The sequence below is a fragment of the Zingiber officinale genome, chromosome 11B, assembly GCF_018446385.1.
Source record: "Zingiber officinale cultivar Zhangliang chromosome 11B, Zo_v1.1, whole genome shotgun sequence".
In the NCBI taxonomy this organism is placed as follows: domain Eukaryota; kingdom Viridiplantae; phylum Streptophyta; class Magnoliopsida; order Zingiberales; family Zingiberaceae; genus Zingiber; species Zingiber officinale.
In genome coordinates this window covers 70599375-70617140 of record NC_056007.1, presented here as the reverse complement: position 1 = coordinate 70617140, position 17766 = coordinate 70599375, and the positions used below count along the sequence as shown (strand labels likewise).

General features: G+C 37.9%; 1 protein-coding gene across 1 annotated transcript; it reads left to right on the top strand.

Annotated features, from left to right (window-relative positions):
• The first annotated feature begins 6591 nt into the window (after window positions 1-6591).
• LOC122035118 (riboflavin biosynthesis protein PYRR, chloroplastic-like) lies at window positions 6592-12466 on the top strand. The gene is made up of 9 exons (XM_042594509.1): window positions 6592-7056; window positions 7867-8001; window positions 8209-8308; window positions 8407-8532; window positions 8617-8930; window positions 9517-9636; window positions 10681-10926; window positions 11030-11155; window positions 12085-12466. The coding sequence occupies exons 1-9, from the start codon at window positions 6700-6702 to the stop codon at window positions 12334-12336; spliced, it is 1776 nt and encodes a 591-aa protein (XP_042450443.1). The 5' UTR covers window positions 6592-6699; the 3' UTR covers window positions 12337-12466.
• The last annotated feature ends 5300 nt before the right edge of the window (window positions 12467-17766 follow it).

Here is a 17766-nt window from a genome sequence, read left to right as displayed (position 1 = left end):
TATCCCTTAGTTTCCTTGGGATATCCGATGAAATAGCACTTGTCGGATTTGGGTCCTAATTTGTCTGAGACTTGACGTCGAACGTAAGCCTCACAACCCCAAATCCTCATGAAAGACACCTGGGCATCTCTCCCAGTCCATATCCTATATGGTGTCTTTATCACGGCCTTTGATGGAACTCGGTTGAGTATGAAAGCTGCCGTGTCTAGAGCATATCCCCATAGATATGTCGGAAGATCTGTGTGACTCATCATAGATCGTACCATATCTAATAGGGTACGATTCCTCCTTTCGGATACACCATTCCACTGTGGTGTTCCAGGAGGAGTGAGTTGGGATAGAATCCCACACTCAGCTAGGTAGTCACGAAACTCATGGCTAGGGTATTTTCCACCTCGATGTGATCGAGGTATCTTAGTACGCTTGCCAAGCTGGTTGTACTTCATTCTTGAATTCTTTGAACTTTTCAAAGGATTCAGACTTATGTGTCATCAAGTACACATAACCATATCTATTGAAGTCATCAGTAAATGTGATGAAGTATCTATAACCGCCTCTAGCAGCAACATTGAAAGGACCACATACATCACTATGTATGAGTCCTAACAAATCAGTTGCTCTCTCGCTATGCCCACTAAAGGGGGTCTTGGTCATCTTGCCTCGTAGGCATGACTCGCATATCTCATATGATTCTAAATCAAATGAGTCCAACAAACCATCCTTATGGAGCTGGGATAAGCGCTTGTCATTTATATGACCTAAGCGACAGTGCCAGAGGTAGGTTTGGTTCATGTCATTTAACTTGAACCTCTTGGTACTAATGTTATAGATAGAGCTCTCAAGGTCTAGAATATAGAGTCCGTTTATTAGTGGTGCACTACAATAGAACATATCTTTCAAATAAACAGAACAACATTTGTCTTTTATTATAAAAGAGTATCCTTTCTTGTCTAAACAAGAAACTGAAACTATGTTCTTAGTAAGAGCAGGCACATAACAACAATCATCTAAATCTAGTACAAGCCCAGAGGGCAGAGATAGATAGTAAGTCCCTACAGAACAGCAGAACCCGTGCTCCATTGCCTACTCATAGGTCCACCTCCTGCTATTTCTCAGCGCCTGCACATCAGTACAAATGTGAGAAGCACATCCAGTATCTAATACCCATGATGTAGAAATAGATAGATTGACTTCTATAACATATATACCTGAAGTGGAAGTCTGACTTCGCTTCTTCTTAAGATCCTCCAAGTATACCTTGCAGTTCCTCTTCCAGTGCCCAGTTTGACCGCAGTGGAAGCAGGTAGCATCCTTGGCGACCCCTCCTTTAGGCTTCGCCTTGCCTTTACCCTTGGTTTGAGACTTTCCCTTACCTTTGGGCTTGCCCTTGCCCTTGTGCTTCTGGACCATCAGAATGGGCTTAACCTTCTTAAGGTTAATCTCAGCAGTTCGTAACATACTAAGTAGCTCGGGCAGTGGCTTGTCAATCTCGTTCATGTTATAGTTGAGAACGAATTGACTATAACTATCCAGCAAGGACTGCAAGATCAAGTCAGTGGTCAGCTCTTGGCCAAGTGGGAACCTCAGTCTTTGTAGGTTCTCTATGTACCCAATCATCTTGAGTACATAAGGACCTACAGGAGCCCCGTCTGACATCTTGCACTGAAACAGTGCCTTAGAGATCTCAAATCTCTCATGCCTCGCTTGTCCCTGATATAGTTGGCGAAGATGCTCAACCATATCGTAGCGCCCATCAACTCGTGTTGCTTCAAGCTCGAGTTCATGGTCGCGAGCATTAGACAGACACATCTAATGCGTCGTCTTGATGCTTCTTGTAAGCATCTTTGTCTGCTTGGGCATTGGCAGGAGGAGCCTCCGAATGGGCTGCTCCAGAACTACGTTCCTGGTGAGAACTATTCTCAAGTTCTGCACTCCCAGGAAATTCGCTCCGTTGAGCTTGTCCTTCTCAAGGACAGATCGCAGGGAGAAGGAATTCGTGTTCGACGTCATGGTTATCTACAACAGAAAATTTGCAGAAATAAATATCATATTCTTTAAAAATCATTTAATTAGGCCTTTAATTAAATGATGCTCCCACTGAATACTATAATTCTTGTGGGACAAGATCCACATCATACTAACCCTTGAGTTAGCTTTGGCTAATACGCCCAAGGCTTAGTATGATCGGTAGGTAACGATTACCAATTACATCTCTATGCAACTCTTGTTTATAGAATCAATATCCGCATTTATATTAAAACTCGAGTTAGCTTTGGCTAATACGCCCGAGAGTTAATATAAACGTGATTTTGTCCTACCTTTCCAACTATTGGAAGAATGCCTATAGTTGACTCGATCCAACCGAGTAACTAGGAATACTCAATCTAATTGAGTTTGTATTCACCCATGCGTTGATAGGCGGGACCAAGATTGTCCCTCCGTACCCTACCAAGATAATATGTATTGCTCTGCTTTGGCAGATTCAACAATACATGTGATCGAGGTAGTGATAGGTATCACGGCACGGTTAGGCATTTAGAGTTGGTTCGATCGAGATCTAATCTAATCGAAAAAGGATGCATCTTGTGCACAACTTAGATCTAATCTAATCGCAAGGGTGCATCATGTGCACGACTTAGATCTAATCTAATCGTAAGGCACTAATTAATTAACTACTTATTAAATATGCATCACATACACAAGCAATTAATTAATCTATTTGTGATTTAGTCATGGCCCTACTACGATCTTCTTAAGCCAATGAGAAGATCGAATGGTCAACCTAGGGTCAACAGCTTCTCCAAGCTCCTCCCTTTGACCACCTTGTGTTGCTCGTGCCCGCCTCGGAACTCCGTCTCGTGTGGACCCTCCACCGCTCCAATTTGTACAATACAATTTGAAACTCGAGTTACATTCGAGTCTAAATCTAATTTACAACCAGAATAAGAGAAAGGCACGACGCGCAGGCCATGGGAAAAAACACAATCATATGACGGCACGCAGGCCGTATTATGAATTACAACACAAATCCAATCTTATTGGGTATTTTTGGGCCATGACTATCACAAATTAATATATAATTCAAAATTATATATTTTTCATAATTTTTCTGTAATTTTTAAAAATAATTTTTACAATTTTTATGAGTAAAATTTCCCGGCGGTCCCGTTTAGCGGTTTCGGGCGCAATCGCGGAACGGATCCCCTTGCGGGGCCCAGGGGCAGCGCCCCTACCCGCGATCTAACCATCGCGAGGGTTCCTTTGCGATCCAACAGCGCCTAAACCCGCTGTCCCAAAAGGATTTGGGCCGAGACATTGTCGTTTCGGAAAAATCTTCCCGGCGGGTTCGTTTTTAGCGATTTCGGGTGCAATCGCGGAGCAAATTCCCTTGCGGGGTTAGGGGCAATGCCCCTACCCACGATCTAACCATCGTGAGTTGCTCCTTTGCAATCTAATGACACCCGACCCCACTGTCCCAAACAGATTTGGGGCAAAACGAAGTCGTTTAAAAGAAAACTTTCCGGTAGCCGAAGCCTACAAGTGCCGAGACACTTGTGCTTCGCTTCTACGGAAAAATTACTCATAAAACTTCACCTCAATTATAAAATACAAACAAGTTCAAGTTAATATCATCAAAATGTTGGGTTATTTGGGCCGCGAAAACCGCTTTTTCGCGTCGCGGAAACCCCGAGTCACCCAAAGCCATGGATCTCGTGCAAAGATTCGTAAACAAAACTTTTCAAAAAAATTTTCTTGTACGAGTTTGTAAAACTTTAGATCTACACTAAAGTTAAGATCATTACCCTTGTAGCGAAGCCCTTCGCGTTCCCGCTCGTCCAAGAAGTTGCCGGATCTCTAGACCGTCAAGCGTCGGTCCTCTAGAAGTATCCACACGAACAATTCTTGATGGAGAAAACCTAAACAAAGGTGTGCTAGCACCTTGATAGGTCACGGCAAGGAAGAGGAGGGAGAGCAAGGAGAGAACTCAAGGAAGAAGAAGGAGTTACACCACTTGAATGGAAAATAAATTCCCACACAAACACAAAGTGGTCGGCCACTCTCAAAAACCTCCCAAATTAATTACATTAATTGCAATTAATATGAAACCATTAAGAGAGTGGCTTTGTCACTTCCATGAGGTGGCACCCATGATGATGTGGAACATCATTATTGGTCCACCTAATGCCAACTCACCAATGAGGTGGCAAAAGGTCAAGTCAAAATTGACCTTTGGTCTTCCTTCTCAAGTCAAGTCAAACTTGACTCAATCTCTACCATTGTTGATCTAATCTAACCATTTGATTCGAGCCAACTTAATATAATGAATCTAATTCATTAAATTAAATTGATTCAATGAGTCAAAATCTAAATTAGACTCATTGAACACATGAATCAACTTGAGTCGAACTTAAGTTAGCCCAATTAGGATTACTCTTAATCCAATTTGATTCATCAAATGAATCTAATCCTCTTGGTTCATCATATGAATCTAATCTCCATCTAATTGTCCTAAGTGTGTGACCCTATAGGTTCTTGTAACGTTGGCAATGCCCTAAACCCATTTAGGAGCATAAGTAATGAGCGGTATCTAGCAACACATCATTACTACCCAAGTTACAAGAATGTCGAGATCCGACATCACCTTGTGACTACTAATTGTGACTCCTCACAATATAATGACAAGTGTCCTTCTATCCTAGACATCTAGATTGATCAATATGAGGCATAGACCGTGTCATCCTCTAATCAATCTAAATCTTGAACCCCAAGTAGACTCACTCAATCAAATGAGCTCAACATCTCATGTTGACTCATTTGGGCATGACCATGCACTTAGTGGTCTCACTCTATTAAGAATATTGATGTCGCTCCCGTCATATGGGAGGGATAGATCCCATCTACATCACTCACATCCCTCTGCATAATTTGTTACATACCCGGTAATCGCCTTTATAGTCCACCCAGTTACGGGTGACGTTTGACGAAACCAAAGTACATAACTCCTTATGTAGGGATCCATGGTGACTTCAGGTCTAAGGACTAATAGTCATACTAATAGCCACATGAGAAAGTATATGACACTCATATAACGATCCATGATACTTTCTCATGGCGGGTCATTCAGTATACATTCTCCAATGTATACCCATGTGTCAGCTTGATATCTCTATATCCATGACTTGTGAGATTAAGTCATCGAGCTGACCTACATGCCAGTCTTATTGCATTAACATTGTCCCTGAATGTTAATATTCGACTAGGAATGATTTAGAGTAGTGTTCCTTACATCATCTCACTATCGATTCAACTAATCGATTGATATAGGTATAGACCTTCTACTCAAGGACGCTATTATACTTAGTGTATTTGGCAATAATACAAATAAGTATAATAACCAAACAAATGCCTTTATTAATATACAAGAATATGATACAATGAGTCCATATAATCATCAAATGATTGGCTCTAGGGATCTAACTAACAAAATTAATATATGATTTTTATTATATAATTTGTGTTGTATTTTTTTTTATTTATTGAATTCGTCCCCTGAAAATCCTAGTTATGCCACTGGTTTTATCTAAAGGAATATTATTGGTGTATGAATTCATTGTTCTTTTAGGATGATGTCCTTGTACCTAATCCATGATTCCCTTAATACATTTTGGAAATTTTCCTTTGTATACTGACCTTATGGTAGAAGTAATTGTAGATTCTCCCATATTTATCAAGTCTTTTGCTAAAGCTAGGAGACTTATAGTCATTTTCAAAATTTTTAGCTATTATATTTCTGTCTTTATTGAAATATTATATCCGATTGTGGGGTAAATTTGTATGTTTCTTGTCAAATGCTTCAAGTTCTTCTAAGTCGTTTCTATTAGATGAATAGCAGTTTCGGGTGACATATATTCATATTCATCTAAATTTCTAAAGAAACTTGTTACTTGGTCCGATTTATTCATTAAGTTGAAGTGATATATCTTAGTGCTAGCTTGTTTATTTTTTTACTTTTATATTATTCTTAAATATATTTTTTGTTTGATTTTACTAATTAGTATGCTGATAGAATCATCATCTTAGTGATATTTAAGTTATCTTCTAAATTTTTTTATCTTGGGCGATAAAGACTTGATATCCCGAGAATTTAATAGATATTTTGTCATTCCTATTTTTTAGTAGAAAAATATTACGAATGACTACTAATATTTGGAATAGTGATAATGCATGAGGGATGTATTTATCTCGACTATATCAAAATTTGAATCCCAGATTTCATGATGACAACATCTCATGCGCTAGTCACTAGATTGTCCCGAGAGGATTTGTTATTCCTATTCTTATACATTAGAGAAGTTGTTGATCTGAATATTCTTTCAAGATGATTAAGTCCGGCTTGATGTTCGTGTTATGCATGGTTAAGTGCGACTTGTGGTTAAATTCCAAGTGTATTTGTGGTATTCCGATGAATAAGGTTCCCTTTAGGCATTACGCAACCTTAGGCGAGCAGATAGGAGGATCTGCCTTAAGTATTTCTACTAATAAGTTAATTAATACGGGGGAATGGATCAACCACTACCCCTTGCCCTTGCCGTTGCCCTTGCGTAAGTGCACTTGATAGTCTATTATATACACGTTTAAGGACTAATCCTCCGATCCATTCAAACGGTTCGCCGAAGCTGCGTGGTTTTACCGATATCGATGTTGCTCGTTGGAGGATCGCTCTTCACCTCCACTCCGGCCACCGCCCTTTTCCGACGGCGTGCTCTCCGGTGCAGCGCCTCCGCGCCGCTGCAGGAGGCGGGTCTAGTCCGGCGAGCGGCGGAGGTGGCGGACCTCTCGGCGGGGCACACCTCGCCTCACCCTAACTTCGGATGCGTCATCGCGCGGGGCGTGGACGTCGTCGGTGAGGGCTTCCTCTATGCGCAGGGCACAAAGTGCGCCGAGCTCCAGGCCGTCGAGATGGCCGGCGCCCTCGCGCGTGGCGCCACTGCCTATCTGAACATGGAGCCTGGCGATTGCTACTCCGATCACACCGCTGCGTCGTCCCTTGTCCAGGTTGGCATCGCATTCTCTCTTTTCTATTTCTTGCTAGTCATTGAGAAGCTGATATTTTCTTGTGTGAGCACTGACGGGAACTTGCTTCCCAGTTGTTTGTGAAAATTTCTCAGAGGACTTGTTGTGCTTCCTGTCATTTATGTTTATCTTTCGGGATGGGTCAACAATATTGACATTCCCGTTTTTAACAGAATGCTCTTCCTTTTCTGTTGCGCTTGGGATAATAAAAATTCTAGCAGCTGTGATTATTTGCTTCCTAATTTTGCTTCTCACGCCAACGGTCTGATAAACCTTTCATTTAGGGCTCACTACGTATTGTTGACTTCGAGACTCTTTACTTTTCCTAGCTTCAGTGGTCATTCTGGTTAGCATTCAAGTCGCAGAAGTTAATGTTCAAATGCCGCTAGTTTTCTGTAATTGAGATTTCGGAAGACATCAAAATCAATTTGACCATTTGTGGGTTTCAAGCTTGTAGAGAATTGGAGAAGGCGAGTGAATATTTGTTTGTTAGCATTAAAGAAAACGTTATCATTCATTCTGTCTTCATTTGAACTCTCTTGATAAGGCATGCTTAGATTCATGCTCTTAACATGCATATCTAAGTATAATAAAGTACAAAATGGAATGTATAATAATGTTTGTTCTAAAAGTCTAATGAAACCTGCAAATCATTCCTTTTAAAATATTAAAATTTTAAAAATTTGTGAAAGTAAACAAATCCTTAATTGCCTTTTTAGTAGATTTAGAATGGAGCTTAGAATTCATCTATTCCTTTAAATAAAGGAATGCAGTATTTGATCTTTTTATTAGGCAGGAATTTCAAGAGTTGTAGTGGGCTTGAGACATCCATTCCAACATTTAAGAGGGAAAGCAATCCAGTCATTAAGAAATGAAGGTGTTCAAGTAGATGTTCTTGGGGAAGACTTACAGAGTAAAATATTTGAGGTATGGTTTTCATGCTAGACCTGTACGTACCTTACTTCTGTTCCATTCATGTTATTTGTTCTCCTTCTAGTATGGTAAGAGAACATTTCCATTGTATATTTGAATGAGTTATGACTTATGAGAACGCATGAAGCAAGATATGTTTTCATTTTGTGATTTTCATTATTTTGTCTATAGTTCTTATCATCTGGCTATATACTGTCATAGGATGCTTTGAAGTCCTGCCTCATAGTTAATGCTCCATTACTCTATAGAGCTGCCTTTCACGTTCCATTTTCAGTTCTGAAATATGCTATGACATTAGACGGTGAGATGAATTAGCTCTTCTGTGATGTAAGTAACATCTGTACATTTATATCTTTCTTTTCTGATCATAACTTTGTCTAGAGACTTGTTAAATGGCAGGTAAGATTGCAACTAGAAGTGGGCATGCTTCATGGATAAGCAGCAAGGTATCTAGAGGTCGAGTATTTGAATTGCGTGGCAGAAGTGATGCCATTGTTGTAGGGGGGAATACTGTGCGCCGTGATGGTAATTCCCATGAATCTTTTTATATTTGTATAATAACTATTGTTTCTTGTATCGATTGATGTTCATGTTCTTTTGTTTTTTAAGATCCACGGCTAACTGCTAGACATGGAGGAGGACATGTTCCTGTAAGGATAGTGATGTCACAAACTCTTGATCTTCCTGATGAAGCAAATCTCTGGAATGTCTATGAAGCATATACTATAGTGGTGACACAAAGAGGTGCTCGGAAAGATTTACAGAAAAAACTTGCAAAAAAAGGTGTAGAAGTGGTGGAGTTTGATATTTTGAGTCCTAGGGATGTTATGCAATATTGCTATGATCGTGGCTACCTTTCTGTCTTATGGGAATGTGGTGGTTCTCTCGCTGCACCTGCTATTTCATCTGGAGTCATTCATAAGGTTGATATTAAGCTGAAACCATATGTTCTTTCTAGTTGATCAAGATATGTGTGGTAAAGATTCCCACATTTCTCCCTTTTCTACTGGATTCAGTAGGCAATTGTTCGCATTTAAATTGAATTAGTAGCTATTATTCTTATGATTCTTCGATGTGCCTTATGAAGTATGAATTATTGAATGTTTTATTATTTAACTATACATTTTGCCATGTTCTTGAAAACCGGTATTAAAAAAATGGACTGCTTTTTGAATTACCATTGAGTAAGAAAAAACACTTTATTCTAAATATTCAAAGTTGGAGGCAAACCTGATGGTTTTAAAATAGATTACTTGAAGAAACATCATTCATCTAGTTTGCTTTTAATTGTTTTATTTCTCAGCTAATTTGTGTAGAGTTTGATGAATTTGGCTGATTCTTATTTGTTTATCTTTTGGGCTTAAAAGTTAACCGATAAAATATGTTTGCTAGCCCATCCTGTTATCAATGTCATATAAATATGCACCAGTATTCTTTTATTTAGATATTCCCATTAGAAATACCAGTTACATCTTCTAGGCTCTTATTCTTAGCTCTTCCATGTATCAGGTTTATGCATTTGTTGCACCAAAAATTATTGGGGGAGTGAATGCTCCATCTCCAGTTGGCGAACTGGGAATGGTTGAAATGTCTCAAGCATTGGATTTAATTGATGTTTCATATGAGCAAGTAAGTTCTTGGATTGTTGTACATGTTATCTGGAATGCTGTTATTTTTTTGTCTGTGATTTATTTGTTTTTGATGTACCTAAAAGGACCTTCTATAGCATGAACTAGACCAGATTGTTAGGGTAAACCAATATCCATAGTCTTGAAGGGCTTATTTGGTGTGCTGCACACACTTTTCTAAACATCTTTTGCTGTTGTTATTTAATGACAAATGCTTTATATCTGTGTTTTACAATTTTGTTATAAGTGATGGTTTATATTAGTTCAGAACAATATCATGTCGATGCTGAGCCATGCAGACACTCAACGTGAATCAACACTGTTCCAATCGAGCTGACATAATTTTGACCTTTATCTTTAACAATATCTTATGAGTAGGAGGTTCTAGTCTCTACTAGTGTCAATTAGATTGGAGCATTAACTCTTGTAATATTTCGGTGAGATACCAATACCATAATTTCCCATCACCAGAAATAAATATGGTTCCCATCCATATTTTTATCACTATATCTTGATTGACAATTAGATGTTGAATTAGTAATTGAAATTAGAACGAGCAATGGTATTGAATATGGATAGAATAGGTCTCAAAATTCTTATTTGATTGATCACCATAAAAGGTGCCTAAATCATAGTAATTGGACTTGAAGGTTGAGTAAGATGAACTTCAATCATAAATTTAAGATGAGAACTAAAGGTGGTTTATTGACAATGTGGCACAAATATAGTCTCAAGGCGGTTCCCTCTCCTCTTCTTTTGCTCATAAATGGTTTGGTCAAACTAGGGGATTCTTTTCCTAGTTGTTCCTTTCCATCCGCCTATGGCATCCATAGGTAATAGAAGGAAGGATGGGTCCCATCAGCCCTTTCGTTCATCTTGTTACTTCCTTTCACCATACAAAATGTGCCTAAAATGTTCTTTTTTAACAATGGAGAGATTTTAGAGATACTTTTAATCTCAGCTTGAGTAATTAAAAAATGATAAGCAATCTTGTTTTATTCTTATGCTTAGGTCATATACCTGATATGTTTATCTTGCAAATTAGGTTGGGCCAGACATGCTTATAAGTGGATTTCTTCAGCCAATTCCAGATCTTTCACCTGTTATACCTTCATCAGATGAGCTTTCTGCTATTGATCCAACTGTCTGTCCATTTGATACAAAAATTATATCTTTCTATAAGACGTGGGACCTGTATGGGGCTTTCTCAAATTACTCCCCGCATCCTATACAAATGCCTGATGAAAATGGAAAGTATCAAACATGGTCAAGCGTGGAACACTATTATCAGGTTAGTGTCCATTGTCGGGTCGTGACAGAAAACTAATTGATGACTTAAATTTTGAATTCGTACCATTGTTATTGTTAAACAGAAGCTTTAATATGGTTTTCAGGCACACAAGTTTGCTGGGGTTGATGATCGTCTTGCTAAAGATGCCTATGAAGAAATAAAAACAGCAAAAAGCCCAGAAGAAGCATCACGTAAGGGAAGAAGATTGCAGAGACAACATCCTGACATGGTATGCCTTGTGCTATATTCTCTATGTTGAGTTAATTGGGTTGGATGACCACATCCAAAAAAAGGCATTAGGAACCAACTTGATTTTTTGTTGCTATTAGGGCCTATAGAACAAAAAGAAGGAACACTTAATAGTATGCATGTTTATTGACATGTCTTATACTGATGCTGTAAACCTCTTGTTTTCCACTGGCCTTTTACCTGTGACAATTGACAATATCACATTAGAAGTGCCGCAGAGTAGACTTCTTAATAAAACCTTCAATTGTATTACATTTTGCCTTTATGACGTGCTCAAAAAGGTCATGGTCTGTCGGGGTGCAATTTTCAACTTGGTTCATATGCTCCTTGCTCCTCATCCTTCTCTTTATACCTTTTTTTTTTGTCTCTTATTATTATTTTTTTAATATAGACTACAAAAAGTGGAGATCTAGCCTTTACCCATGAGCAAGTTCAATTTGTTATACTTTCCATGTGAAATTGATTTACTTGAATTCAACGTTGGGTACTATATATGGATTTTTTTCAAACTGCAACACATCATTCATACATTCTCCTAGCTGCTATTTGAATTTCTGTGCAATACCTGAGTTGCATTTTGGACGATCTGATTTGATAATTTGACCTGAGCCTCTAGTTTGTTTCTGTTTTATAGCGCTTAAATGATTTTGCAATAAGCCCTTCTCTTTTTTCATCTTTTGTCTGCTGTAGTGCAAAAATTCCTTTTCCAGACAATATCTTCTACTTGACCACTCACTCTACACCTTATATGGTTGATCATTCATTCTTTTTCTCTTTTGCCTTTCTATCTTCAGGACGTTTTGCCACTCCTTACCTCACATTTAAAAACAAACAATCCTCTTTACAGAATTCACGCACTTATTTTCATTGTTGAAATTTTATTCTTAACGTTACTTCGTTGCCATCCAGGTTCGTGCTGACTGGGAATCTGCCAAGATAGATGTCATGTACAGAGCTCTCAAGTGTAAATTTTCTACATATCCAGATTTAAGTGCCATGCTTGTCTCAACTGCAGGCTCTGTTCTCGTTGAAGCATCACCCCATGATCTCTTCTGGGGTGGAGGCCGGGAAGGCGAAGGCCTAAATTACTTGGGCAGGCTCTTAATGCAATTGAGAACAGAAATTTTAGATAGAAATTCAAAAGCTGCTGTTGTCTCTTAATTAGTCTGGTTCTTTGTTGTTAGCCTGCGATATTAGTTTTCATTTGATATACCAGCTGCAATATTAGTTTTCTTGCTCCAACGAAGAAATGTGAATCTTCGATGTTTGTAGTACATTTAATGTTGTTTAAATTTACGTATTTTGTTTCATGTTTTTTCTTTTACAACGTATTTTATGATATTTTTATTTTGGGAAAGTATAAGCATTTTGTCATAAAAAAATATCAAAGACAAAAGAGATGATAAATACCTTTTCCCTATTTTTCTTTAGAAAATGTAAGTTTAAACAAGGAAACAAGAAAGTTTCTTGAAGATGCCTCATTCTCAATTTTCTATTTTTTTAAAATGGAATCTCATATCTTATTGACAAATAAAATTTAAAATAAATAGCCCGATATATTTGAATAATTGTAAACACATCTTGATAATAAACATCTATTTATGGAATCATAACACATCATTATCTTCTTGTTTTTATAGTCGAAGAAGAACATCATAAGAAGAAGTTTAAGTTTATTGTCTATTTGTGGTCTTTTAATATCTAATATGAATCGGTAACGTAGTTGTAAAGACAAAAAGAGATGAAATATAAACCGCACAGCATCAATGATTAAAAGTGGATCGATGAGAGCTAAGCACTCCCGTAAATCTTCTGTTAGTAATTTGTCTCGTTGACTCACTCTCTCCTACACCACCCAGCTGCCCCCACGGGCTTAGAATGGTTAGTGTGTAGAAATTTATCATTTGAGAGCATGGGTTCGAATCTCGGAATAGTCAAGGCGTAATTTCATGATCCCTGTGTATCTCTTTCCGCTACGCACTAGCTTCTTCAATTACCGTGATTTATCTTTTTCGTGTTGATCTTAGAACGAACTGACAGAGGTGCTGAGGTCAAACGAATCATCCTTTTACCACTTGCCACTCTTTACTAATATTGTTTCCACATAGTGACACAGTTAATTTATATAAGACTATTATTATTAATAGATATAAGGTTGATCTTCATAATGTCTCGTTAATTGTTTCAACCCTTCTATATATGTGCTGTCATCTCCCTTTCTACAGTGGAAGACCATTATATAGGGGCCATCGAGATGATGATTTCATCTATTTACTGTCTACTCTTTTAGTACCATGTTGGTTCCAAATAACAAGGGTTCCATTCTATCCTATTCCTAGGATAATATCACATGCTAGAGGTGCTTGAATCACTCAGGATAGTAGATCCTCTGTCATATCATTGGTCAAGTTTCTGAGTGAGAAATTTTTATGGAATTAGATCCAATATCTTTGAAATTAATAGATTCAAATAATTTAATACCTAGATTAAAACAAACAAACAAACAAACAAAAAAATCTTTACTACACTGCTACCTTTCTCTTGTCTTCCACGCTGGCCACGGAAATCTCTAAGTCAATTATTAATTGATTGGGCGGCGCAAATGTCTTGTCCATCATCTCGGATCCAATCCATAAATCCACAGCGCAAGCAGTACGCTATAAATGGCACCGAAAGCGAGAAGTAAGAGCATCGCCGATCGAATTAACGTCGAGTAATTAATACGAACGCGCCACCGGCGGCGGCGGAAGCGCACTCGAGAGGACACGACGCAGTGATGATGGCCGCCGGAGCAGACTCGCTTCTCCATTGCGTCTTCGAGGGCTCCATCCCCGCCACGTGCTCCGGCATCGATCAACGCCCCTACCACCGCAACTGCAAGTGCGCGCTGCACCGCCACGACCGCCACCGCTGCGCCAATCCCGGTCTGCGCCCCTGCGTTTCGTACCCGATTCGACGATGCCACCGCTGCCACCAAGGCCTCAGCTTGGCGGCCGACTCCACCCGCCCGGATCCCCTCCTGGACTGTGGGAGCAGCCTCTGTCGGCGAAGGATGACATCATCAATTTTAATCCGTGGGAAGCAGTACAGTTTTTGTATTCCTGAACTTTGGCCTCTGAATTGACTTAGAGAGGCGACCGAATACTCTCATCCATGTTTTTTTTAATAAGGGATGATCGGATAGTAGGTGTGATTCAATTGTAATTAGTTATGATTTTTTTTTATTTATTTTTTATCCAGATTATAATTTGGATTGGGATGGGTGATTGAATACAGCCTCCCACTCGGCAGCCCGACCACCCGCCCATCGCCGGTAGCCTTCGGTTGCTTATCTCGATCCAAACTATAACCTGAATGGAAAGTTCAACTCAGGAAGAGATGATAATCAATTACGACTTAATCGTGGTTACGATCCGACCATAATTATATTATGGATTATCCTCTGATATATAAAAAGTGGATTAGAGGATCCTCTCTCCTTAGAGAGCCATTTGAAAAATTAAAGACAGGACTAGTTACAGCGCGGCTCCCAAGTAAAAAAAAATAAAAAAAATAAACAAACAAAAATAAAGAAATATTATTTCCCATGGACTATTTTTCAAAATGACAAATATACACCTCATATTTTTTTATTGAATCATCATAGAGATGTCCTTTTTTACTTTATTATCAAAAGGATGCTGTCCTTTTTTACTTTATTATCAAAAGGATGCTCAGTTCAATTCTCATTCGAGTTCCCAAACATCTTTCTCCTCCATCCAAATGTCATTGTTCTAGCAGATACAATATTGTAGTAGAGCTAGGAAACCGTAGCTGCTACAACATTTTTATTTATAGTCTTACTACATTGTGACAGCTACGAAATCATAACTGTTATAATATTTTGGTCTAACCACATTTTAGTAGCTATAATTTCGTAACAGCCATAACATTCTGGTCAGCATGTTATAGAAATTACGTTTTGATAGCTACTACAAAATCGTAGCTACTACAACATGCTGACCAGAACATTATAGCAGCTACGAAATTATAGTTGTTACAACGTTGTAATCAAAACTAGCTGGAATATCATTTTATTGTTCAAAACTAAAATTGTAATGTAACACTAAGATATCAAGTTTTTGTTTACAGAATTAAATGGTGTCTAGTACTTCAACCTCTCACATAAACTCTACTTCTCGTACATATCATAAGAAAATATAATAGAAAAGTAATGTCTACTATTTTAAGTCCTTCATATCATCATTACAACCAAATAATAGACATATATAGTTGATAAGTAGAGGCTCATTTACCTGGGCTCTAGACATATCACATAATACAAATATCAGAGGTCTTGTACAAAATATATTTGACAATTGAGACTATCATGCTAAGTGTTCATCTTTTAAAATTAGAAGATTAGATTTACATGAAAAGATGTTGCATTAATTCTAGGACTTCCAGACCATGGAGATGAAGTTCCTTTGTATATGGATATCACCTCCATCCCACTCTACCTTCAATATTTCATATCTCAGGATTGTTCAAAGAATGAAATAGAGAACAAGCTAATCAACATCAACAAAAAAACCATCTCTTGAATTTGATCTTTTTGTTTTCAACTTTTTATTTTTGTATTTTTTTATGTATGAGTTATTTACTACTACTAACGTTATATCTAGACTACCAGTGCAATCACTACTTGATTGCATATATGACTTTAAAAATATAATAGATATAATTGGTGTAAGATTGTATATGACTATATGACCTTACAGATGGAGGACATTGGTGTAATGGTCTCATTGAGGCCCAAGCCACCGGGTCTTAAAGGAAATCAAACTCTAATGCTGAAAGGATTTGCACATATACATATTGTGAGTTATTAAATTTTATTGATTCAAAATTTATAGCTATACTTATTGCATTGAGGGTTGGATGTGTGAATATGTTAGAATCATAGAGCCACACAAGAACTTTGTCCTTCCAAGAATATGGTGATGCAAGTGGACAACCTCACATGTATGAGAAAAAAATAAAGACAATGATTGGAGAACTATCTTCATAAAAAATAATAACAACTTTGCTATCATTAGATTTAGAGGAACATTTGTTATCAATTAAATTAATGATCAAATTGCGCAGAACATTGTTAATGTGTTTTTTCCTGAGCAAGCAGAGGATGTTCAAGAGCATGTAGTAGAGGATGTTCAACATCAAGCTGTAGAGGATATTCAGAAGCAAGTTGAATGTCAATGCTACAAAGTAAAGGATGATAAACTTGCTGAGATACATGCTTTGGTTGCTCAGTTGCATTACACAAAACATTGAAAGAGGTACTTGTTGAGTTACTAGAGAGATACTAATAAATAATGTTTGAGAAGAACAAGACTATAGGTAAAAAGGATAAAAAAAGATTATAGAGCTCTAAAGACTGTTATAGAGCAAGGTATCAGAAGAGCCACAAGCAACCCCTACCCCGGATAAAGAAGTCATAGAGTCTAATTTGCCAAGACATACAAGAATAAAGAGGTGTGTTAGAAAGAGTACTGGACTACTGTCAACTCATAAATTTGAACAAACTCCCAAAAGAAAGAGAACTAGTTGAAAACAAACGACTACAATACCTATGCCTATAGAAGGGACAACTAAGAGGAAAGAGAAAGGCAAGGAGATTCTTTAGCATGAAAATCCAGAAGCCCCTATCTAATTAAAAAAATTTGCCACAGTCTCATCAAATCAACAACATAAACATGCTGAGATTGACAATGCCAAAACCAAAGTCTTGATGGTACAATTGATTATAATTAATTCTTTTTGTTGTTAATCTTCAATGACATGTTTGTCCATGTATTTGTTCAACAAGCAAAGACATATGTTAAGAAAAATAAAGATGTTATAGTAGCAGATACATTATTAGAGCCCAATTAAATAGAATGAGATAGTTGGTAGCTTAGTTACATTAGTATGTATTGCTATGACAATGATGAGTAATTTGTTGAAGTCTCAATAAGTGTATATTAAAACAAGAATAATATTGTCACACAGAGAGGGTGTCATTCCCGGTATCCCACTCGATGATAATATAGTAAAAGAGACATAAATGCTATTGGGATTTTGAAATATATTTATTTATAACATTTTATTTATATATTGTTGGTGCAGTTTTACACTAACGATCTAACTCAGGTTTTGATGAATGACAAGTAAATTAAGTTAAGTTTTGTTGTGAGCTAACCACTTGATTAAGTGTACAGGAAATCCAGCTAGGTCAATGGGCCACCAGATAGTTGGTACAAAGTCCAGCTAGGTCAATAGGCCGACCGAATAGCTAGTACGAAGTTTAGATAGGTCAACGGGCTGACCAGATATTTGGAAAGAAATCCAGCTAGGTCAATGGGTCGACCAGATAACTGGCATGAATTCCAGATAGGTCGATGGGCTGATCAGATGTCTAGCAAACTGGTAAATTAAGATAAGTTACTGAAGGAGAGTGACCAAGTGAGGACATGTCCCAGTTGAAGGGACAATATGCATCGGTATAGTTTAGGTCCATTGGGATTCGTAAGATGAGACATTGACTAGTTCCTGATCCTGGGAGGACATGAA